Genomic DNA, 26,413 nt, shown 5'->3' on the forward strand with positions numbered 1-26,413 from the left:
ACGGGCACGTACAGGTCTAGTTTTTAAAAAATCCTTGGAAAATATCTACAAGCTCACAAATTGGAAATACCCCAGTAAAGTACAAATCAAATACATAAGTATACAATAATTGATTAAATGTACTTAGTTCATTTAGTTACACCAATGCCCAGCACTCAGTTCCACAGATATATTGTTAAAATAGTTGTTAAAATGGTCTTAAAATACCTTAAATTGTCACTTTAAAAATGTGCAAATACCCTGTATACACTGTATACCCTGTTGAGGGGAAAAACAATGTTGCACAGTAAGCAAATCCTCTGGAGACCCCCCTTGGGCTCCCGACCCACAGTTTGAGAACCGCTGGTCTATTCATTAAACCCACTAGATTTGGGTATAGGTTACTTTGTATCTGCTTGATTTGATATAGGCAAGCTGTGGTAAAAATGGTGCATTTATATAGCACCTTTATCCAAGGTGCATTACAGATAATGTGCATTACATTCACCAATTCACACAGAGTTCAGAGTCTTGCTCAAGGACACTTCCCAGGTTCGAACTGGGAACCTTTCCGTTGCCATCTGGTCACTCTACCCCTGAGCAACTGCCGCCACAAACCGCAAACCTGAACTCTATAGCTGTGTGAGAGGATGTGTGTGCAATTAATCATGGAAAATGTAATGCTGAAATGTGATGCGCAAAAGAAATTTAAATTACATTAAATGAGACACGTGTTTATGGGCTGTCAAGGAAGTTGAGTGTCAAGTGTCAGCAGTGCTCCTAAAGTGAAGCCAGTAGTGCCATTAAGACAGTGCCAGTCTATCTGAACTGACCCTGACTGCAAAAACATCAAAACCCCCAAAAGGGAACTGACGCTTACGTTTCCTCCTGAAATGAAGTGCAGTGGGAGCATGATCATATGAAGCGTGATCGTGAAGCATACGATGGCAATACCAGTGGTTAAGAAACTAATTAATTCTATATATAAATTACATTTTTAAGGTATCAAACATTTTACTAGTTGTTTTTGCCGACGACACAAATATTTTTTGTTCAGGAGATGATTTAAACCAGCTCATAACAGTAGTGAAGTCTGATCTATCAAAACATTGGTTTGACAAAAATAAGTTATCACTAAACCTGAGTAAAACTAAATTTATGATATTTGGAAAACAGCTGGTTTTCACAAACAACAAAACAAATAATAGGGACAAAAACAACAGAGGCAAAGAGCTCCTCCTAATAAAACAAAAGGACAAGATTAATAATCAGGTACTTATTACAATTTAAAACATACCTCAAACTAAGAGGGCCACACTAGGCCATGACGTCAGTGCTCTGGTCCATACACACAGCATGACACCGAACCGGAGCTGAAGGGCGCCGCATGCAGTCGGCATACGAGGCCATGACACATCACATGTCTAGGAAAGCTCAACTCACTACACCTCCATCTAGGTATCCAGCACAGAACATGACGTTAGTGATCTGGCCTTAAAGGCTATATGAATAGAGACGGCACCCAGAGGAAACCCTGAGGCGAAATGGACATAGTGGCCGAATTTGGTATTGCAGTTTGGACCCAAACACATGAACGCGCTGGTCCGTTGACTATCATTGTGCACGTTCATGATGACACGTGAACGCTGTTTCATACGTGAACGCGTGCAATGATAGTCACCGGCCAGCGCGTTCATGTGTTTGGGTCCAATCCATCCCAGAATGCACTCTGTTCCTACCCGGAAGGAGGAGTGAAATCGCCTCATGCACTCTTGAGCAACTTAATGCAAGTGGATGGGAGGAGAACTCGGGTGCCGTCTCTATTCATATACACTATAAGGATCTGGCCAGGGTATGCGCTGCAACAGTCGCTATGAGACAGGATGGGGATGTCCAGGCACTGCAGCTTGTCACTGTCATCATCTGGGGGTACATATAAGTCAAAGTGGAAATGGGTAAAAACAGCAATGGAAAATTAAATCTGAAGCAATATCAACGTCAATGTTTCTGAAACAGATTATTATGAAGACGGTTAAGAGTAACGAAGAGGGATCTTTAACGCACGCACGCACGCACGCACGCACGCACGCACGCACACACGCACGCACGCACGCACGCACGCACGCACGCACGCACGCACGCACGCACGCACGCACGCACACACACACACACACACACACACACACACACACACACACACACACACACACACACACACAATTTTGGAAATACATTGCCCAATCTTGCCCAAAATATGGAGGCTATGTTGAAAGTGTTTAGGTGTGTCTGTGGGTTTTATAAATATTTAACCAATGAAAAGTATTAATAAGTTATTGTGACTAAATGAGAACCACGTTGAATGCATTGGAAGATTTTTCCATTTCCTGAGGTTTTGCACATTGGCTACGAGGATTCCACCAGACGGCAACGACATGTAAATAATAATGTAATAATGTAGGTTGATACAATAGAAACACATGAAGGAAAGAGAAGAACAAGTTGTGCTTATATAAGTGCAGTATACAGTATTTCACACACTGATGTTGTATAGTCTTCATTATCAAATGAGTGGGAAAAACCATGCAATTGTTTATAGGGTTTACAAGTACATTAATTCATGATAACCCATCCACAGGAGTACGGTAGCTATTTCATAGTTAACTTATCACACATTTTGTCATTTTCACCTACACCTAATACAAGGGCAGCTGAAACACTCATCCATGCTATCATCCCTGCATCCCACCTCGATTATTGCAACAGTATCCTCTATGGCACCACCTCCAAAGTCCTGTGTGTGACATCATCATCATATCCGGAAGTTATGCGGGAGCGCCTATACTGAGTGGCAAAAAACTACTTTCTGGCCTTGACAGCCCAAACATCCAAACAGAAAACTTTAAACAACATTAAATTCACTTTGTCACTCACTTTGCCACTCGTTTTGCCACTCGATCTGCCATTCACTTTATGCATTGCATACCCTCTATAGACTTCAATATGTCCAGAACTCAGCTGCCCGCCTGCTCACCAGTACCCGTTCCAGAGATCAGTCCTCCGTGACCTTCACTGGCTCCGATCAAACAAAGAATCCATTTCAAAACACTACTAAGCACCTACAAAGCACTAAACAACCTGGCTCCCCCATACCTCTGCGATCTCCTCAAACATCATGTCATCATGTCATTCACTTCAATATTGCTTACTAACTCTTTTCACTGTTTTTAATGATTTTATTACTCAGCTTTTAGTGTTTTTTCCCCTAATAAAGTTGTTTTATTTGTGTTGCTTCCTCTTGCCCTCCATGTAAAGCATCTTTGGGTACTCGTAAAGTTTGAGATATTATTATTATTATTATTAAGGGATGAAATAACATTATGTGAGACACTTTATTATGGGACGACAATAGTGGGCCAGGGCCAACATTTTAGCAGCCAAAATGTAGTTAATGTACTATCCACTACTAAATATTAACCTATTCCAAATAATTTATTTGACAAGATATACTGACACCAATTTAAGAAACACAGCAACCTGCCACCCTCCCAGTTATACAGAGATATACTGCAGTCAGCAGTGTTTAAATATAATAGCCAGCCACTGATCCTCATTCACTCCATACCAAGTATGGGGTGAATGTTGGAAGTATCCTTTACGCTTATTATCCTTTAAGTATATCCTTTACGCTTATTAATAGATTTGAATTAGTTTTATGGCTATAGATAGATACTTTTGCAATGACAAGTAATTTCACAATGACAGTCTCACACTCTGTAATAAATAATATAATCTAATGATTAGATATTTGATAATAATGATATCAGAAACGACTGACACGTCTCTTCCCACTGTATAACAACCCAATGAAACGTCAGTGCCATTATAAACTCAACCTTGGTTCTGATGACTGGTGCAGATCTACAAGTTCACAACGTGTCATGAACTTGTAGATCTCTTTTCAAATAGCTGAAGTATAGGGATGAAGTGTTGATTGTATAATACATATTGATAATAATAAGTAATAATAATCCAAGTAAAGTAACTAGTAACAAAAGTTACAGAAAAAAAACAACATCAAAATGTTCCTTAAGCATGCAGTACACTTCTGATTGATTGATTGATTGAAATATTTATTAACAGTTTGTAGAATTTACAGTACATTTTAAGCACAAACTCAATACAAAGACTGTTAACTGTGAGTGGACGACCCAATTAAGCATTACACTTGTTTACAACAGGGTCCACATTGTTCAATTCATCAAAACATTTAGAGACATACAAACATTTAGAGACATGAATGAGACTGAATGATACTTCATAATGTTTCATGTCGAGTTGTCGAGTTGCTCAGTGACTCAGATCTAGATGGAATCAATAATTTTATCAGTGAAGAATTACTTGTTTTACTTAAGTAAAACTATATCAATATCCTATTGTAGAAATAGTCTGTTACAACTTACAAGTACAGTAGTAGTAGACTACCCATTGTTGTGGAGAGACAAGTTGTGGACAAGTTGCAAAGTCTGTGTTATTTGTTTTGTCATTTTCAGTTATATATTTTCATATGTCGTTGATGAAATCTCTTGCAATATATTGAATATCACAATATTGCAATATATCAATATTGTGATATTATCATTATCGAGGGCCTAATATCGCCACAGATATTGTATCGTTAGGTACGTACCCATATCATCCCACCCCTAATTAAAATCATTGGAAAACAGCAGATCTACAAGCTCACAAATTGGAAATACTAAAAACAACTAATAATAGATTAAATGTACTTAGTTACTTTAGTTTACACCAATGCACTCAGTTCCACAGATATGGTCTTAAAAGACCTTAAATTGCCACTGCAAATACCCTATACACTTGACTGCTGTTGAAGTGGAAAACAATGTTGCACAGTAAGCAAATCATCTGGGGGGACCCCCTCGGGCTCCCGGCCCACAGTCTGAGAACAGTCCAAAAGTATAGCAGAGTCAGCACTCTGCTAATTACGCTATTTTTAGCCACTGATATGGACATACAGTAAACCACATTTCCAAGATGCACTATCAAGTATCATGTGAATGGTTTGGCAAGATACTTCTTGACCCTTTAAAGGCCATATTCCTACTTTAACTTTCTGCATAGCATGCAATTAACAACTCATATAAGCCTGCTGAGGCGGTTGACATGGCTGCACTACAGAGGAGTTTCATTTGGTGAGTGAGACTTCATCCGTCCTTCATAGTCCTATTTATGTGTTAGACATCTAAGTTATGAATAGTTAAAATCATATAAATCTATTAGACATGTTAGCTATTCATGTTTAACATGACTCCGTGCATAGTGCCACGTAGCTACAAACATGACTTTTAATTGAAATTAGTGTGTATTATTTTATTTATAATGATATGGTTTAGGCCAGATTGTAATTTACTTTTGTTCATTCATTTATTTTTTAAACATTTCAATGATGTTACAATTAGATAAATAATTATTTGCATTGCATTTACTTTTATCTACTAGTTATTATTAATATTTTAAATATTTTTTTTTGTCTTTCTTTCTTTTTTACTTGAGTACAGTTTGGCTAGTCTAACGAACCACTTCTGAATGTAACCTTAATTCATACAATGTAAATGAAGTGTAATAGAAAGGGAACAAAATATTGAGCATTGCTCGATATACAAAAGAAGAGAAAATAATTGAAAAGAAAAGAAAAGAAAAGAAAAGAAAGAAAGAAAGAAAGAAAGAAAGAAACATGGCTGTAATGACAAAAACAACTTGGTGAAATAGGAATAAGCATGTATAACAAACAAATGAAAAGAACTAAATGGGCAAGCATCATTTCATTTCATTACATGTAATAATATTGAAATTGATCACTCTTTTCAGATGTGGAACTAATGAGAATTAAAAAATGTCTCTCATGAAGTGCTGTGTGGCAATAATGAACATTAGGACTCATAGAATAGAATTGTATTAATGATTAATATAAATTGTATTAAATCATTCAACTCATGTTCATTTCTATACAAAATGAATTTTTTTCCACACTTAGGAGTTGCACTGCACTCAAGGTTTCACTGCTACTGGTAGAGGGGAAAGGTGAGTGTTTAGAATTTTTCTATTAAACCTACACTAAGCTAAAAAGAGTATAGTCCTACAATGATCTGCTAAGATCTCAAGTCAGCAAAGTTATCAACACCATCTATTTGTCTGTTTACAGAAAGCCTATAGAAAGGAATACCAGCACTCACTTTTTATATATTTATTTTTGTTTATTAACCCATTCTGATCGGGCACCCATTTTGGTGTTGGCATCATGTTATGCTTTAGCTATTGAAAAATAGCAGACCTACAAGCTCGTATCGCGCCACTCGGTGGCGCGATATGAGCTTGTAGATCTGCTATTTTTCAATAGCAGATCTACTTTTTTTTAAAAATCGAAGAGCGACTGACATTTTTAGAATCTGATCTCAGGTCAGAATGGGTTCATCAGACCAGCGTGTGTCCGGCGGAAACCTGGTATGAATCTGATCTCAGGTCAGAATGGGTTAAAGGTTTACCCCCAAGTGAGTGCTGGTATTAATAATAATAATAATAAACCAGAACCGTGCACCCGATATTCTTATACTGTGAACTACTCAACTGAGTGCTTGCTTCTGCTTTCTTTAAATGTCTACAGAAAGCCGCCACCATGAGTACGGACGAAGAGATGAAGCAGTACGGAGGGGCTGCCATTTATCTCCGTAAGCCAGAGAGGGAGAGAATGGAAGCTCAAAGTGCAACCTTTGATGCCAAAACTGCAGCCTATGTGGCTGATAAGGCCGAGCTGTACCTCAAGTGTAAGATTATAAGCAAGGATGGTGCCAAAGTCACCGTGGAAACGCTGGACAAGAAAGACGTAGGTGTATCTAAAATCAAATAGTGGCACAGTACAACTGTAATCACATTACATTCTGATGTTGTGCTTTTATTTTATTCTTTTATTTTTAGACCAGAACTGTCCCTGAGGCGGATGTGACCCCTATGAACCCTCCCAAGTATGACAAGATTGAGGACATGGCCATGATGACCCACCTCACTGAAGCCACTGTCCTGTATAACCTCAAAGAGCGTTATGCAGCATGGATGATCTATGTAAGCTTTTCTACATGCTGAGAGCAGTACACTATTGTACCTGTCGATGGCAAAGAAAGAAAAACAGAGTACAAGTTATATCATCAACTGAAAACCATAGAAAAACAAATGCAAACAAATTCATGGTTCTGAAGTTAACTTGATCATTAGTTGATGCCACTTGCGAGTCGTGAATGACTATTGGCTATTTAAGAACAAACTGAAGTATCTTCTGATTAATCAGACCACTTAAATTATTCTGGTTGATGCCTCATATAAGCCCTTCTTGCCTCCTCCTAGCACTTTCCTTTATTCTTTTTTTCTACGTATTTCCTATATTTCTTTGGATTGTTTTATACTGTGCTAAATAATCAAATCAAATCAAATCAAATCAAATCAAATCAAATCAAATAATCCCTGCTGATCCGTTGTCCCAGATATGTGGCATGCTCAGTGCTGTTATATGTTAATGTCTCTCTTCTCCCCTTCAGACCTACTCTGGCTTGTTCTGTGCAACTGTGAACCCCTACAAGTGGCTCCCAGTGTACGACCAGGAGGTTGTAAATGCCTACAGAGGCAAGAAGCGTATTGAGGCTCCACCCCACATCTTCTCTGTCTCTGACAACGCCTTTCAGTTCATGCTGATGGGTACGTACGTACTAGTCAGGACAATGTAAACAAATAACTATAATGGGTTTGTGCTGTATATCCATGACAAAAAAATGTGCTTTACATTTTACAGATAAAGAGAACCAGTCTGTCCTGATCACGTAAGTTTCCATAGGCATTACAAAAAAGAACATTGTACACAAATTCACTAAGTGCATTTCTCTGAATGTATGTCTTTATAACCAGTGGAGAATCCGGTGCTGGGAAGACTGTGAACACCAAGCGTGTCATCCAGTACTTTGCAACAGCAGCAACTGCTAGTGGAGAGAAATCGGCGGCCGATAGTGGCAAAATAAAGGTACTGTATATGTATATGCTTTTAACTTTAACAAATACATGTTTTGGAACATAAAGCATTTATATGAAATATAGCAATTCAATTTAAAATAATTCTGACCACATTTTTAATTGGGTGATGTCTAAAACATTCTAGGGGTCACTGGAGGATCAGATTATTGCAGCCAATCCCTTGCTGGAGGCCTATGGTAATGCCAAGACTGTGAGGAATGACAACTCATCTCGCTTTGTAAGTGTAAAACAATGACATTTTATGAGTAAACCTGCAATAATTCCACAATGTAGACGGATGCAACTAATTGTGTTATATCAAACAGGGTAAATTCATCAGAATCCATTTCAACAATGCGGGTAAATTGGCCAGTGCTGATATTGAGACATGTAAGTATGAAGTTCAGAGATGAGAAATTATATTTGTTGTTAATTTGAGGATTACATTTTGACTTATTAATTATTATTATTATTATTATTGTTATTATTATTATTAATTATGTTGTACAACCCATATAGATCTGCTGGAGAAGTCTAGAGTGACCTACCAGCTTCCTCTAGAGAGAGGTTACCATATCTTCTTCCAGATGATGACCAACCACAAACCTGAGATTATTGGTAAGTGGATTGATTGATTGAAATATTTATTAACAGTTTGCAGAATTACAGTACATTTCAAGCACAAGTCAATACAAAGACTGTTAACTGTGAGTGGACGACCCAAAAAGCATTAAACTTGTTTACAAGAGGATCCACCTTGTTCAATTCATCAAAACATTTAGAGAGGTACAAATAGACACTTCTATAGCCAAAAAACAGAACAGAACAGGAATTCATCATAAAGGAGGTAAAAAGGGAAAATAAACATATACAGTGAGGGGGAAAACAAAGGGGTGGGGGGGGCCAGTTTCGAATTGCAGCCGTCCGTAGGTGCCCTTTGAGAGCGGTTTTGAAGGAGTCAAGGGATTCACATGTCTTAATGACTGTTAGGGCGTTCCACATTTTGGTAATAATTTAGTCCCTTGTTTGTGCCGAATCTGGGTTGTACATGGTTTGTTGCACTCCCTCTGGTGTTGTGGGTGTGGACTTTGTTAACATTAAGGAAGTATTTAGACAGGTACATGGGTATCTTGGTGGTGTATCGAATCTTGTGGACCAGACCCATTGCAAGATGCTGTACTCTATCGTCGACCCTAAGCCATTCCAGCTGGTCAAAGTGGGCAGGGGTTCGGTGGGTTCGGGGGGTGAGGCCAAGTAGGAGCCTGACCAGTTTGTTTTGGGAGATCTGGAGCCTTGTTTTAAGGGCCTTTGAGGTGCTGTGGTCTTGTTCTTTGATTGACTTTTTTGATTACGTTTGATGGGTTCTATGATAGAACCCATGCTGGTCGGGCGCCGGGCGGTCTATAGACGGTGCCCACTAATACTGATTTAGCATTTTTGAAAATTAATTCAACCCACACAGTTTCAATTCCATCATGCTGCAAGTCAGTACGAGTAATGTATTCAGTATCTTGGTGAATATACATATGGTGTGTGCTGTGTGATGGAATTATACTGATGATGCAGTGAGAACATAAATTAACTTGAAAAGTGTTGTTGCCGCAATCGCTTTCATAGGCCCCTCCCACTAATTTTGCTAGCCAATTATAATGTCAAGTCACCCCTGTGCTCATGTGTAAGTCATTCGGAGGGGATTTGTGGTGCCTCCTATGGATGAAAATGAATTGAATTGCTTTTGGCTCAGTGTTGATGTCATCATGTGATTCAAATTTGGGGTGGATTGGACCTTCCGTTCGTGATTTGTGGCAATGGGCGCGGCCGCGCGGTATATGGGGAAATGCGTCATGACCCAAGGAATCCAGGGGAATTTTGGTTTTACGACCTACAGTTCAAGAGTTATAAGCGTAGTGGGCTGTTATAGCACCACCAAGAGGCTGACTGATGTAATTCCTTTTCAATTAATTTTCATAATTATTATGAACCTCCCCCCCAAATCTTGTACATATGGCGCTTACGGTCTCTGAGGGAAAAATACTTAAATTGGACCCTTAATTAGTCTTCGATCTTCCCATTATAAGTCTATGCAGAACTAATTAATTAATATCAATTAAACTATACGACGGATCTCTTAGCAAAATACAAGCACACGATTCCCGATGAAGCCATATGGAGTGTTACAATTACTAGTCTGGTTAATAGAATAGAATTAATAAACACATGTTCACACTTTTTTCATCCCTTCTCAGAAAGTTGTCTCATCACCAACAACCCATATGACTTCCCGTTGATCAGCATGGGTCAGATCACTGTGGCCAGCATTGATGACAAAGTCGAGTTGGACGCTACAGATGTAAATGGACAATATTTTAAATTTCTAATACTCACTGTGCACTGCAGTCAGTTGCTCTGTTAATACTCACTGTGCACTGCAGTCAGTTGCTCTGTTAATACTCACTGTGCACTGCAGTCAGTTGCTTTGCGAAATACATTTTCTAAAGTAGTGGTTTTCAGGCCATGACCTCCCAAAATAATCCTATTTAAACTGGATTGCTAATTATGATGCTTAATCTCAATCTCAATCTCTGCATATTGACATCAGGACGCTATAGACATCCTGGGCTTCAACGCTGAGGAGAAAGTGTGCATCTACAAGTTCACCGGTGCAGTGATGCATCATGGGGTGTTGAGCTTCAAACAGAAGCAGCGTGAGGAACAGGCGGAGCCAGACGGCACGGAGGGTGAGTTCAGTTGTATCTTCAACAAAAAAATTGATAGTCTTGTATGTATTTATATTTCAGATGAACTAAGCTAAATATATTTTCAATATATTGTCATTATTTATTTATACTGAAGGTTATTTGGTTTACCTATGGTCCTAGATTACTAGCTGTATCCATTTGATGTGTTTACTTTGCTTAAATCGCACTCAGGATTAAGCGTCTACTAAATGCCTGAATCGTAAATTGCAAATTGTATGATCATTTCAGTGGCTGACAAGATCTGCTACCTGTTGGGTCTGAACTCAGCGGATATGCTTAAGGCATACTGCTACCCCAGAGTTAAAGTGGGAAATGAATTCGTCACTAAAGGACAAACTGTGCCACAGGTGAGTAAAGTTACATTATTTCCATGTTCTGATTTCATACACACCAAAGTTGTGTCCAGACTCCAGACTGTTTCAAATCATAATTAAAATGATCCTCCAACATTATTGTCTCAGCCGCTGAAGGGGAGGCAGAGTATGTTTTGCACCATGTCCGTCGGTCTGTGTGCCTGTTTGTGAGTGTCTGTGAGCAGCTAATCTCAGGCACCGACGATCTTTGGTGCATTTCTTTCCCCATCTCTCTCTCCTTCTTTCCTGTCCACCTTCACTTATATCTATCAAAAAAGGCAAAAAACTAATCATTAAAAAACACACACACACACACACACACACACACACACACACACACACACACACACACACACACACACACACACACACACACACACACACACACACACACACACACACACACACACACACACACACACACACACACACACACACACACACACACACATATACAGTACATAGACTACACCTTGTGCATAGAGGGTATGGGCGTGACATCATCATCAAACCCGGAAGTTATGCAGGGACATTCTGGCCTTGACAGCCCATACATGGAGAAGTTGTATTTGATTGCATTAAACGACGTTAAACAACATTAAACTGACTTTGTCACTCACTTTGCCACTCGATTTTCCAATCACTTTATGCATCTGCTTACCCTCTATTGTGTATCCAACCCTAAAACCCATCCCGCTCACTCAGATCAGCTAAGACATGAAGCTGTCAACCTTCCCTAAAGCACTCGGGGGAGACTCTTCTCCCTTCTGGCTCCCAAACTTGTGGAATAAACTTTCCATTGCAGTTAGAACTGCAGACAAACTCAGAATGTTCCACCGTAATCTGAAGATTCACCTCTGCAGACTCCATATAGCCCGTAGCACTTGGCCTAGCCTTGAAAACCTTGCAGGCTTATGCAAAGGCTAAGAATGTAATTAGGAGCGTCTGCAAAATGCTTAAATTGTGTAATTCACTATAATGTTCCTATTTCCAGGTAATGAACACAGTCTCTGCCTTGGCCAAGTCCATCTATGAGAAGCTGTTCTTGTGGATGGTCATTAGGATCAACGAGATGCTGGACACCAAGCAGCCGAGAAATTACTACATTGGTGTGCTGGACATCGCTGGTTTTGAAATCTTTGATGTAAGCATAGACTTGTTTTAAATTGGAGACTAAATATTTTTGTAAGTTACACATTTACAAGAGATTGGGCTAATGATATATTTCCACTCACAGTTCAACACCCTGGAGCAGCTGTGCATCAACTTCACCAATGAGAAACTGCAACAGTTTTTCAACCACACCATGTTTGTTCTGGAACAAGAAGAATACATGAAAGAGGGAATTCCCTGGGATCTCGTTGACTTTGGCATGGACTTGGCTATCTGCATTGAGCTCATTGAGAAGGTAGGTACATGGACTTGGCTGTCTGCATTGAGCTGATTGAGAATGGAATACACTGTTGCATTGAGCTTATTGAGAAGGTATAGAATTATTATTATTATTATTATATTATTATGTATTGCTGCGTTTATTGAAGGTATACAATACGTTTGTGCTTTAATGGACATAATGTATATGCACACACACACATATATGTATATATTTTTTGTCATTGGCACTAAGTTTTTGTTGATTTGTCTGATTTGTCTCCTTTCCAAAGCCCTTGGGCATCTTCTCCAGCCTTGAAGAGCAGTGCATGTTCCCAAAGGCTACAGACAAAAGTTTTGCAGAGAAGTTGATTGACCTGCATCTGGGGAAGAACAAGGCCTTTGAGAAACCCAAGCCTGGTAAAGGCAAGGGTGAGGCTCACTTCTCCCTGGTCCACTATGCTGGAACTGTGGACTACAGGTGAACAGAACCCTATACTATGCCTATAATATATGGAAACAAGCGATAGGCTTTTGTTAAAAAACTGTTAATAAAGTATTCAATCAATCAATCCATCAATCAATCAACAGCATCACAGGATGGCTAGAGAAGAACAAGGATCCTCTCAACGACTCTGTGGTCCAGCTGTACCAGAAGGCTTCAGTGAAGCTGCTCTGTATGTTATATCCCCCACCTGAGCCTGAAGGTATGTTTACTACAATTGGTTTGGAGCATTTAGCATATTGGGAACTGGAGTTATAACTGTACAGAGGGGGCGGGACATCAGAAAATTAATATAGGATAATAATATAATATAATGTGTTCTATCCCCCACCTGAGCCTGAAGGTATTGTTATATCAATACTATAAAACACTCTGACAAGAAGAGAGGCATTTTCATTCTATATAACTAATGATAACTCATGATTCTAACATATGAACAGATAATACCAAGAAGGGAGGCAAGAAGAAGGGTGGTTCCATGCAGACTGTGTCTAGTGCTTTCAGGGTAAGAATATCTTTTCATTGTTATCAACATATATTCCTGTAAGAATGAATAATTATTATTATCAACATTATATCCATGTAAGAAATAGTCTTTAAATGTTGGAATTAAACCATTTCTGTGTCACATGTTGATGTAGATCAGATATCTTTGAATGGCTGAAGTTTAAAATAGGGTTTATGTCGTTAAAGTATGTTTTAGAAACAATCTAAATCTGCAAAGTAAGTAGTATCTAAAGAGTTCAAATAATTATAGTGGAAGAAAAAGTACAACATTCTATCACTTTTGACTAATTATCAGCCTTTTATATCTCAATAGGCAAACTTGCAGGTGCTGATGACCAACTTGAGGAGCACACATCCTCACTTTGTGCGTTGCCTGATTCCCAACGAGTCCAAGACTCCAGGTAAACAGAAAATAAACATTTGACGGCTTATCAATTATCTCCTAGAGGCCCTAAGGAAGACCTTGTAGTACTAAGCCAGGATGCGGAAAAGGCCTTCGACCAGGTGGATTATTCGTACTTTTACATTGGAGATAGGTTCATTACATGGATTATTGTACAGCAACCCCACTGCAGCTAGGAGACTGACTAACCAGACACTGTCCTCACAATTTGCTTTAGCTCTAGGGCCCTTTGCCCAGACAATTATAGCAATGCTGACATATATGCGTACAACACAGAATACACTTAAAATATCCTCCCTGTATGCAGATTACATTATTTTGTATGTAACCACAATCACGTGGATTTTGGTTGACTCGTTTTGACTCATTAAATGCAACTTTGGCCAGTGGGTAACTATTTTGTTAATAATAATAATGAAGCAACATATTTACAGGACTGATGGAGAACTTCCTGGTCATCCACCAGCTGAGGTGTAATGGTGTGCTGGAGGGCATCAGAATTTGTAGAAAGGGCTTCCCAAGCAGAATCCCCTATGCTGACTTCAAGCAGAGGTATCACTTCCTTTTTCCAGTAGCTTTTAGTTCCAAACGTATTCACGGGAGGCATGCAAAATGACCATGAACTTCTGCAAAACAGATACAAAGTACTGAACGCCAGCGCATGTCCCGAAGGTGCGTTCATGGACAACAAGAAGGCTTCTGAGAAGCTGATGGGGTCCATTGATGTACCTGTTGATGAGTACAAGTTTGGACACACCAAGGTAAACACACTCCAAATCTGGTTTAACATTATGGACGGAGGAATAAACGTAGATTTTATGGTTGTTTAGTTACAGTGTTTGTAACATTGTATTCAGGTGTTCTTCAAAGCTGGTCTGCTGGGTGTCCTTGAAGAGATGCGAGATGAAAAGCTGGCTACTCTGGTCACCATGACTCAGGCACTGGCACGAGGTTACGTCATGAGGAAGGAGTTTGTCAAGATGATGGCTAGGAGGTACTTTGAAAATTCAATCTATTCAATAAAACAAATAAAGTGTCAAATCACTATAATAAAATAGCAAAAATTGCAGAGCAAGCTTTTGATGACGGTGGTAAGGAAAAATCTCCTGTTAATAAACAGCAGAAGAAACCTCGAGCAGAATCAGGCTATAGGATGGGGGGGGGGGTCATCCTGCATTTACATTGCGGCGGTTAACAACAATAATACCAACAGCAATAATAACGACAACAATAGTAACAACTATAATGACACAATTATGTAATAACTATTACATGGAAACACTTTATCTGCATTTCAATCATGATCCACTGTTGTCCACAGAGAGGCCATTTACAACATCCAGTTCAACGTGCGATCATTTGTCAATGTGAAACACTGGCCATGGATGAAGCTGTACTACAAGGTCAAGCCTCTCCTGCAGAGTGCTGAGACTGAGAAGGAGCTGCAGAACATGAAGGAGAACTATGAAAAGATGAAGACTGACTTGGCTACTGCCCAGGCAGCGAAGAAGACACTGGAAGAGAAATTGGTGGCTGTGGTGCAGGAGAAGAATAACCTTGCAGCATCATCGGCATCAGTAAGTACCTGTACACAAAATGTTGCTAATATTTCATATTGTTTATCATCTTAAAGGGCAAGACCACTTTTTTTAGGTTTGAGTTGTATAGTTACCTTGCCATGATGTAAACTTCCTGTTGAATTTACTATTTGAAGATATGTATCTGGATCCACGGATCCAGTCCGGGTTTTCTTCCTATAAAAATGGCAAAATCAACAGGAATTTTATTATACAAAAAACTGAACTGGGATTGGTGATGCTCTATATTGTCTTGAATGAATAACTTTGTTTGTTTGTTTACGTACTAAAAGAGTGACTTTGAGAGCTGTTTCAGTGTACAATGTAAGTCAATGAGGATCATATTTTGAATTATCAATTTCTAATTAGGTACTAGAGCAATTATTTTAGATTTCTTGTCTACATTTGGAGAACATCATGGCAAGGTAACACAACCCAAACCTCTACCAAAGTGATATTGCCCTTTAAATCTTTTATCTAAAGTCGAATGTATAAGTAGTCGACCACCAGAACTCATTGCAGACCATGGCAGAGAATGCCTGGTGGTCGAACGGCTGTTCAGCACAAGGGCCTGACCCAATTTGTCATTCTTCTGTGGGGAGGGTGAATTTGAATGTGCAACTGCTACTCACCCACGCACTACTATAGTATATCCTTTTGGAGGAGGTTGATAGTTGATACACTACTACATTATATCCTTCTGGAGAGTTTGATTAGTTTGAGCATTAGTCTGACATGTGGGAACAACGGTCGGACTACCGCTCGAACGTGTGGTGCTCACGTGCCTGTGGTTGTGGTTAGGTTAGGGATAGAGGTAGATTGTCAGTCTAATGACCGTCGGACCAAAACAAGTGTCGGAACTTAGTACTGCACCCCTCCAACTTCTTCCTTGTCCTCACCTCACCCTGAACAAATTCTGACATATTCCTTTTCATTGACAACCAGGGAGATGACGCTCTGAATGATGCTGAGGAGAGATGTGAAGGTCTTATTAAAAGTAAGATCCAGTTGGAGGCAAAGCTCAAAGAGACGACCGAGAGACTGGAGGACGAGGAGGAGGTCAATGCTGAACTGACCGCCAAGAAGAGGAAGCTGGAGGATGAATGTTCTGAGCTCAAGAAGGACATTGATGACCTGGAGCTCACCTTGGCTAAAGTGGAGAAGGAGAAACACGCCACTGAAAACAAGGTATAGATTATACACTCTAGTGACATACTTGTAAGGGTCAATCTAGTATAGTGTCAGAGTTACAGGTCATTTTAGCCCCCCCCTGCCCTAAAGGAACCCTGAGAGTCCTGGAATCCCCTTTGAGAAGGCCTGATTGATCCATTCCATGACAACACATTATGTTCTGCTAATCAGGTGAAGAACCTGACTGAGGAGATGGCGTCTCAGGATGAGAGTGGCGCTAAGCTGAGCAAGGAGAAAAAAGCCCTCCAAGAGGCCCATCAGCAAACCCTGGATGACCTGCAGGCAGAGGAGGACAAAGTCAACACTCTGACCAAGGCCAAGACCAAGCTGGAGCAGCAAGTTGACGATGTGAGTTTACCAAAGGGAATCAGGTGTTTTGAACTTAAAGATGGAGTGCCGTGATTTTTTTCCACCCTTCTTGTTAAAATGTTGTTTTTATATGGACACGCCCACCAGTTGATTAAGTATGCCTGGTTTGCCTGATGGGTGGTGATGGGTGACTGGTGATCCACCGAACTGAAGCCACATCACAGCTGTTATTGGATGATAACCAAGGGGAAGATTTTGTGATGTCACTATATCACTGTTTTTTTCATTGGCATGTTTGACTGTCAAGGTTTCAGCCTCCAGGAAGAAACCCTAAATACAAACGGAAGTCATCATTGCAACCTTGAACCTTGAACCTTGCACATAATAATCACACCAAGGGGTCTAATGAAGTACTGTCACGGTCACCTCATAAACACATGAAAAACTGGAAAAGATAAATATCACAGCACTCCATCTTTAATATTATATATTGTTGTACTGATTAATAAGAACAATATATTGTTGTGCAGTTGGAGGGTTCTCTGGAGCAAGAGAAGAAGCTCCGCATGGACCTGGAGAGAGCCAAGAGAAAGCTTGAGGGTGATCTGAAACTGTCCCAGGAATCCGTCATGGACCTGGAAAATGATAAGCAGCAATCTGACGAGAAGATAAAGAAGTAATGTGAACCAACAATATGAAATGTCATGGAGAGAAACCACCTGCAGAATGACCCTAAAATATGACTATTGACTGTATTCAACAGGAAGGACTTTGAAGTAAGCCAGCTTCTGAGTAAGATTGAGGATGAACAATCTTTGGGGGCCCAGCTGCAGAAGAAGATCAAAGAACTCCAGGTATTCAGATTTTCTGTAAAATCATTAATAATAAATAAGAGTGAATGGTTATTTTCAGATGTTACTCTAACATAATTCATTTCAAAGGCTCGTATTGAAGAACTGGAGGAGGAGATCGAGGCAGAGCGTGCCGCTCGGGCCAAAGTGGAGAAGCAGAGAGCCGATCTCTCCAGGGAACTTGAAGAGATCAGTGAGAGGCTGGAGGAGGCTGGAGGCGCCACCGCCTCTCAGATCGAGATGAACAAGAAGCGCGAGGCTGAGTTCCAGAAGCTGCGTCGTGACCTTGAAGAGTCCACCCTGCAGCATGAGGCCACTGCTTCTGCTCTCCGTAAGAAACAGGCCGACAGCGTGGCTGAACTGGGTGAACAGATCGACAACCTCCAGAGAGTCAAGCAGAAACTGGAGAAGGAGAAGAGTGAATACAAGATGGAGATTGATGACCTCTCCAGCAACATGGAGGCTGTTGCTAAGGCAAAGGTATGATGCAATGCCTGTGTATAATATCACTCTTGGGCCAAACTGTTTAAATGACTGAATGAGTGAAAATGAGTGAAATTAAATTCTCCAATTTGAAAACAGATTTTTGGCTTTGCTTTAAATCAAAGCAAAAAAACAACAAAACAATGAATTAACATTTCCAATGTTCATATTCAGGGAAATCTTGAGAAGATGTGCCGCACCCTTGAGGACCAACTTAGTGAAATCAAGGCCAAGAGTGATGAGAACGTTCGCTCGATCAATGATATTGGAGTTCAGAGAGCAAGACTGTTGACAGAGAACGGTAAATATTAATTTCCTCATAAAGTCTACTTTGTCTACATGGTCTGTCGATGGTACTTGAGCAAATTGAGCATATTAGACATGAATGCTTTTATCAACAGTACTTGAGCAAATTAAGCATATTAGACATTAATGCTTTGATCAACAGTTATCCCAGGGACTCATGATTTGTTTGAAATGTTTGAAACGAATATTCATATTTCTAACTAGGTGAGTTTGGTCGTCAACTGGAGGAGAAAGAAGCTCTGGTCTCTCAGCTCACCAGAGGCAAGCAGGCCTTCACCCAACAGATTGAGGAGTTGAAGAGACACGTTGAAGAGGAAGTTAAGGTGAAGAACAGATTATTTTCCCTGTTAGCTTAATATTTTTTGTAATTTCAGTCATCTGACATTATTTTGTCCATTTTCTTGACAGGCAAAGAATGCCCTTGCTCATGCTGTGCAATCAGCTCGCCATGACTGCGACCTTCTGAGGGAGCAGTTTGAGGAGGAGCAGGAGGCAAAGGCGGAGCTGCAGCGTGGAATGTCCAAGGCCAACGCTGAGGTGTGTCAGTGGAGGAGCAAGTATGAGACTGATGCTGTCCAACGCACTGAGGAGCTGGAGGAGGCCAAGTAAGTCAGCAGTGTTTCAACACTGTCAGCTACCACTCACTATGCAAAATATTACTCACAATAATATCCATTCTAAACTAATCAACAGGAAGAAGCTCGCCCAGCGTCTTCAGGAGGCTGAGGAGCAAATCGAGGCAGTGAATTCCAAGTGTGGCTCTCTGGAGAAGACCAAACAGAGACTCCAGGGTGAAGTGGAAGACCTCATGGTTGATGTGGAGAGGGCCAATGGTTTGGCTTCCAACCTAGACAAGAAACAGAGGAACTTTGATAAGGTGATTTGACATAAATCATTTTAAAACAAAAAAATCATTCTCGGCCCCTTAAAGTGCAGGTAAATGACATATTTCATAACAAATGGTCTGCAGGTCTTGGCAGAATGGAAGCAGAAATTTGAAGAGGGACAGGCAGAACTGGAGGGAGCTCAGAAAGAGGCGCGTTCTCTCAGCACTGAGTTGTTTAAGATGAAGAATTCCTTCGAGGAGTCTCTGGACCAACTGGAGACCATGAAGCGTGAGAACAAGAACCTGCAACGTGAGTCTTTCTCTACATCATTCTTTTAAACTCCTTGGACACCAGGGGGCAGTAGATGCTTAGGTAGAAGGTGCAAGGCGAATCTTGTTATCTCGGGCATGGCGTTAACAACAGTTCAAGATCAATTGTAGATTATATAGGCTACACCAACTTTAGTCAAATGCAAATACAAAATATTTGCTGACTGATTGATTACTTTCAATCAACTACAGAGGAGATCTCAGACCTGACTGAACAGATCGGTGAGACTGGAAAGAGCATCCATGAGCTGGAGAAGTCCAAGAAGCAGGCGGAGACAGAAAAGTCAGAGATTCAGACGGCCCTGGAGGAAGCCGAGGTAAAGCTTTTAGCTTCTAGATGAACAATGACATTGTCTATAGTTTAGTTTAGCTTATTTTGGTCATTAAAGTATAGTGTAGCAACCCCACAGAAGTGGTCCTGCCGTAACTTGCTCCTCTGAGCAAGCTGAGCGAGCATGCTCTCTTTGTGGCGAACAGCGCAACCAGTCCGGCACACAACAGGCTTCGATCCAAATCAGGGCGTTGCGCTGTTCGCCACAATATTTTAGATTTATTTTAAGTCTTACATTCAAACAGTGTAGAAGTATATTTATGGATGTTAAATGAAAAGCTCTTACAACCTTTTGATCCTGTGTTACATTTCAGGGTACTCTGGAGCATGAGGAGTCCAAGATTCTTCGTGTCCAGCTGGAGCTCAACCAGATCAAGGGTGAGGTGGACAGGAAGCTGGCAGAGAAGGATGAAGAGATGGAGCAGATCAAGAGGAACAGCCAGAGGGTGCTTGACTCCATGCAGAGCACCCTGGACTCTGAGGTCAGGAGCAGAAACGATGCCCTTAGAATCAAGAAGAAGATGGAGGGAGACCTGAACGAGATGGAGGTTCAGCTGAGCCACGCAAACCGCCAGGCTGCTGAGGCCCAGAAGCAGCTGAGGAATGTCCAGGGACAGCTTAAGGTTCAAAACATACTATTTAGACACATATTATTATTACATAAAACATATTAGTTAGCCATAAATTGATATTATTTATTATATAAAACATAGTAGTTAGACACATATTATCATATATATAAAACATATTAGTTACACATTATTATTATTATTATTATTATATAAAACAGTATTTAGACACATGTTCAAATAATGGAACTGTTCTGAACAAGTCACATTCTGATGTTTCTCATAATGTGACCACCTAAAATGTATTTTAGGATGCCCAAGTGCACCTTGACGATGCTTGCAGAGGCCAAGAAGATATGAAGGAGCAAGCTGCCATGGTGGAGCGTAGGAACGGCCTCATGGTCGCTGAGATCGATGAGCTGAGAGTGGCTCTGGAACAGACCGAGAGAGGCCGCAAAGTGGCTGAGCAAGAACTGGTGGATGCCAGTGAGCGTGCTGGACTGTTGCACTCCCAGGTAAGTCAATGAAAAAACTCTCAACATGTTTAACATACAAGTCATGTTTACTTGCATTGCTAAACTGAATCTTAATTTTAGAACACAAGCCTTTTGAACTCCAAGAAGAAACTTGAAGCTGACCTGATCCAGGTCCAAGGTGAAGTGGACGACAGTGTTCAAGAAGCAAGGAATGCTGAGGATAAGGCCAAGAAAGCCATCACTGATGTAAGTTAGGATGCCCTACCTGTATCTATTAGATATAGATATCCTCATGTTATGTTTAATATTAAGATACAATTCAACGTCTTATCTATTAAATATCCTCATGTCATGCTTCATATTATACAATACAATACAACAATTACTTTACAGGCTGCTATGATGGCCGAGGAGCTGAAGAAAGAGCAGGACACCAGCTCTCACCTGGAGAGGATGAAGAAGAACCTGGAGGTCACAGTCAAGGACCTGCAGCACCGTCTGGATGAGGCTGAGAACCTGGCTATGAAGGGAGGCAAGAAGCAGCTCCAGAAACTGGAGTCTAGGGTAAGATGTAGTTTACTTCAACACAGCTCATAGTCAATTAAATAAGAATAAATCATTTAATATTGTATAATTCAACTGTGAAGGTGCGTGAACTGGAGGGAGAGGTCGACGCTGCACAGAGAGGTGGAGCAGACGCCATTAAAGGTGTCCGCAAGTACGAGAGGAAAGTGAAGGAGCTGACATACCAGGTACTGTATACCATGTTCACTTAAATAACCATCATGCCACTGATAAAATGAATAGATTGCATGAACATACAACTGATTTATGAATTCACTCTCACTTCAGACTGAAGAGGACAAGAAGAATCTTGCCAGGCTTCAGGATCTGGTAGACAAACTGCAGTTGAAGGTGAAGGGCTACAAGAGACAGGCTGAGGAAGCGGTAAGACAAATATACATCTTTTTTTGTGGTCACCATGGGCAGTGTTGTGACCTAACAACACTAACATGAACATGATGCCACATAGGCTACTGCATTGGCCACAACCACAACTGAAAATGTCTTGTTTGGACTACAATTATAAGGTGCACTCTATCATATTGTAGGAGGAAGCAGCCAACACTCACCTGTCCAAGTGCAGAAAGGTTCAGCATGAGCTAGAGGAGGCAGAGGAGCGTGCTGACATCGCTGAATCCCAGGTCAACAAGATGAGAACTAAAAGTCGTGACTCCAAGGTAAATACATGTGCAATATGAAGGTTTAATATGTTGACTGTCTTTAACTAAGATTTAACTACAGATTCATGTTGGAGATCTAATAGCATATTCCTATTTTACAGGGAAAAGAGGCTGGTGAATAAGTTCACCAATTCAACTCACCGTACAGTAAATACATTCAAAAAGTCATACAATATGACCCATTGTATTCAATAAAGGTGGCGACAAAATCATTTTGATGTGTCTTGTATTCATTACTTCATCAATCACTTTTTATTGTCAGGTTTGTCAGAGTATTCTGGTTCCAACTAACATGTCCACATGGGCCTACTTTTTAAAACCCATTGCAAAGATAAAAGGGATATTTAACTTTCAAAAAGGTTTTTGGTCATTTTATCATCTACTCAGGCTTATATGAACACCCTAGACAGTTTTTAAGTTACTTGATTCACTTGAGACACACAGGGACTACAAATGTCAAATGAGACAGCGGCCCCACTTTTGGTCCCTTAGAACGGTGTATTGCAGGCCAGCCCATAGAAGTCCATTGAAATTCTACTGTAATTAGCCTACTTTTAAAAGAATACAAAATTAACTGAAGACTATATTTTGTTTCCAAATGTATGAAGTGTCTTTGTCAACATCTATTGTTGTTTTCTCAATAGAGTATAGTATTTCACATTTCATTTACCACAATGAGTTACCCATAATGTTAACGGAGCAGAACCTGTCGCTTTTAAGGACGTCACTGCCTTTACAAGTCTACGTGCGCCGACTTTGAAGATAATAATAATAATAATAATTCTCAATAATACATCCCGATCCCGACTGACTTTGTTCATTCATTTTTAGATAGCTGATGGATGGAAATGAAGCTCCACCCACGTGGCAGAATGCCTCTGGGGCAAGCTTTTCCGGGAATCTGGCCGACGCGGCGTGGGTGGAGCTTCATTTCCATCCACCTGCTGTCTAAAAACCCAGAAGAGACCCTGACAGACAGCTTCTTTTGTCCGCGCATGGAATCTTAGGTGTGCTTACATGGCTAGGATTCCATGCGCGGCAGATTGCCACGTCGGCCAGATTCGTCGGCCAGATTCCCAGATGAAAAAAATAATAATAATAAAATGGCCCCCACATAATTACCCTTTGACCAGACCTGTAGAGGGAGCTCTAAATATTTTATGCCCAAAAAGTATATTATACAGTGAAGCTGGGGTGCTGCGAGACTTTTGGTAAAGTAGGACCGTGGCTGCATGGAATGATCGAGTATCAGCCATGCAGTTGTTGATATGTAGGCCAACATAACTGTAACACATTATGAATAACTAATATATTTATGAAAAAGAGTAGGCTACATGAACAAGGTGCTGCTGTCAAGAGCAGTGTTGCTTCCTGTTGACATCAATACCAATTAATATTTGAGTATTTCATACATAATAGTCCTCCATTTCATAGGAAGGGTTACACAAAGGATGTATTAGCCCCAACAATTACATTTCCAGTTTTTCCACTGTTAATTATACATTTTAGGGAGAAAAGTATAGCATTAGCATGGAATGGATCATTGAAGCATGTTATTGGCCTGATATCTGCTACCAATAGGCCTAGTTGTTTTAGATCAGTTGTTATTTAAGTGTTTCAGATTTTAAAAAGTGCCCCTCGGGCACAGGTCTCCACCAGGCCAGGTCAGGTTGTGGACCCGTATGGGGTCCATTTGGTTTAATTTTAGAGTTAAATTATTGTTACACATCTGGCATTGTCTACACAATCCAACGTTTGCTCCACTAATAGTACCAACATCAATAAGGAATGGAATAGTACCAACATCAATACAGAATGGAATTGTGGACTAAATCTTGTCCAACGACAACTACATTATGTGTTAGATTTTTTGGATCTTAGGGGCCAAATAGCATCAAATGGTGGTCTGTGGGCTGTGGCTCAAATCAGTGTTGTTTTCGTCGACTAAAATTAGGACGAAAAATGTTCGTCGACTACCTTTTTTCACTGAATAAAACAAAATAAAAACGAATCTATGATGACTAAAACTAAGACTAAATATACTGACAATTTCGTCAACAAATAAAAACTAGACTAAAATGTTAGGAAGGGACTAGTGGACAAGAGATCCAGTTATATAGCAGATCTACAATCTCACAACGCGTCGCGCTGCGACGCGTTGTGAGATTGTAGATCTGCTATTTTCAGCATGCAACCAAAGTGTAAAATATGTCATTACAACGACATCAAGGCCTGTCAAAACACATTTTAGTCGACTAAATCAACTGTAGATTTAGTCGACTAAAATCGTATGACATTTAGTCGACTAAAACTAAGCTCTAATAGCTCTAATGCCCATTAGAGCTATGGACCAGAGCTATAGACTACACCATGATATATTAGGAGTAGGCCTACAATAGCATTGTGAATAAAAAGGTAGCCACTGTGTGGTTGCAGTGTAATGCTAAAGGTTTAATCACAGGGCTGTCTGCTTCATGTATTATGATTAAAGGTGCATTCTGGTATTGTGAATCAATGGATGAGTGCTATCCTTACTTTCATGAAAGCACCAACTTCAGTGTTTACTGACTGACCTATAATAACAATAATAGCACAGTGAGTCTCAGACTGGGGTCCGGGGACCCCCAGATTTTGTGTTGTGTTTTTTTAATAGGCCTATAGCATCAACATCAGCTATATCGTCATATATACAATACAAAAGTGGTCTTGTCTGAAGTGGGATTCGAACCCACGCCTCCAGGGGAGACTGCGACCTGCCTTAGACCGCTGGGCCATCCAGACGTGCTATATCTACTATAAACCCTATTATACATCGGCTATCTGATACTAGCCGATCTGGGAGCAATGGTTGATCAGCTATTTTCAACAAATCAGACATTTAAACTCTGTCAAATACATTTCAAAATCATATGAAATAAAACATTGGTAGGGTCTATCTATAGTAAACACTGATCACTGATACATAGTCCTTAGACCTAGAATGCCTGTGATCATTTAATTATACTTACTGTATGTAACAAGTACAACAAGAGCCGTTCTAGGGCTACATAGTCCTATGAGTCATTATTAGTCGTCTGTTGGTTGATGCTATGCAGCGTTCATCCCCATGTACAGTAACAGTCAGCCCAGTACAGTATTAACAAATCCCTGAATGATCTAAAAACAAATCCACTATATTCACCAAATCACCAAGACAGCGAAGCATTAAACGTTTCCCTTGGAATGTCAGAAAGTGATCTATATAACGTGCAAAAGAAATAAAAGAAAATCCGCCAATTTATACACACTATGGAATCCGAGCTATGTTTATGTTTGAGTCTTTAGTAGTGGCGTTTCTGTGGTGAAGAAAGGATGTTTTACCTGTCAGTGCTGCTGCTGCTGCTCTGGTCTTCATTCAATGTATGTGGAGTAAAAAGTAAACACTGACGGCATAAATATAATCCAGGTAATGTCGTCCAAAAACGCGAGATAGTCAGCTAGTCAACTCATTGGCATATTATGGGTTGATTGTTCGCTGTGATAAAGGAACTACAAGGTGATGAAGAAGAAGAACAGCAGAGGGAAAACACAAAAGTCAGTTATTGGCAGTGAAAATCTCAACAGCGCCACAGCGCGTTGAGAATGTCATTACCTCGAAGTGGTTCATCAGCACTATAGGGCCGTTGAGCTAAAGAATCCGCCAGAATGTTCCATTTGTAGGCTACACCCTCAGAGTTAAATTTACAATATGAATTGGGGGTCCCAGAGATAGAAATTCCATTCAATGGTATGGGGGGTCCGTGGACCAATTCATGTCAAACTAGCCCCCTAACCGTAACCTCACAAAAACAAGTAATCCATCCATAGCCTGATAACTGATTATCAGACTGTAGCTTTCTTCGGGATCTTTGGGCTGGAAGCCAGGCTAAATAATCCGTGGTTGTTGGAAAAAGCATCAGTGGGGTTTGAACTAACGGAATTATAGAGTCCAGAT

At 40.3% G+C, this 26,413-nt stretch overlaps 1 protein-coding gene across 1 annotated transcript; it reads left to right on the plus strand.

The window, feature by feature from the left end:
* Positions 1-5,169: 5,169 nt before the first annotated feature.
* Positions 5,170-22,652, plus strand: LOC310864719 (myosin heavy chain, fast skeletal muscle-like). The gene is made up of 42 exons (XM_083773434.1): positions 5,170-5,189; positions 6,032-6,078; positions 6,659-6,877; positions 6,970-7,113; positions 7,584-7,740; positions 7,835-7,862; positions 7,948-8,059; positions 8,195-8,287; positions 8,376-8,439; positions 8,569-8,667; positions 10,296-10,399; positions 10,649-10,787; positions 11,037-11,155; positions 12,156-12,305; positions 12,399-12,569; positions 12,826-13,013; positions 13,124-13,239; positions 13,478-13,542; positions 13,858-13,945; positions 14,382-14,499; positions 14,585-14,708; positions 14,805-14,941; positions 15,269-15,524; positions 16,470-16,712; positions 16,887-17,063; positions 17,555-17,700; positions 17,788-17,878; positions 17,966-18,355; positions 18,533-18,659; positions 18,869-18,987; positions 19,073-19,269; positions 19,358-19,541; positions 19,635-19,800; positions 20,013-20,137; positions 20,466-20,774; positions 21,032-21,235; positions 21,317-21,442; positions 21,590-21,760; positions 21,844-21,948; positions 22,049-22,144; positions 22,309-22,437; positions 22,542-22,652. The coding sequence occupies exons 3-42, from the start codon at positions 6,671-6,673 to the stop codon at positions 22,560-22,562; spliced, it is 5,805 nt and encodes a 1,934-aa protein (XP_083629560.1). The 5' UTR covers positions 5,170-5,189; positions 6,032-6,078; positions 6,659-6,670; the 3' UTR covers positions 22,563-22,652.
* Positions 22,653-26,413: the final 3,761 nt, after the last annotated feature.

The sequence above is a fragment of the Protomyctophum parallelum genome, assembly GCF_964188405.1.
Source record: "Protomyctophum parallelum genome assembly, chromosome: 9".
NCBI classification, from domain to species: domain Eukaryota; kingdom Metazoa; phylum Chordata; class Actinopteri; order Myctophiformes; family Myctophidae; genus Protomyctophum; species Protomyctophum parallelum.

What these genes read in the sequence shown, in the direction of transcription:
- LOC310864719 (XM_083773434.1), top strand. Translation starts at nt 6,671, where the DNA reads ATGAGTACGGACGAAGAGATGAAGCAGTACGGAGGGGCTGCCATTTAT. An exon ending in CAGTGCTGATATTGAGACAT is followed by an intron (nt 8,440 to 8,568) that starts GTAAGTATGAAG and finishes CAACCCATATAG; the next exon opens with ATCTGCTGGAGAAGTCTAGA. An exon ending in TCGAGTTGGACGCTACAGAT is followed by an intron (nt 10,400 to 10,648) that starts GTAAATGGACAA and finishes TATTGACATCAG; the next exon opens with GACGCTATAGACATCCTGGG.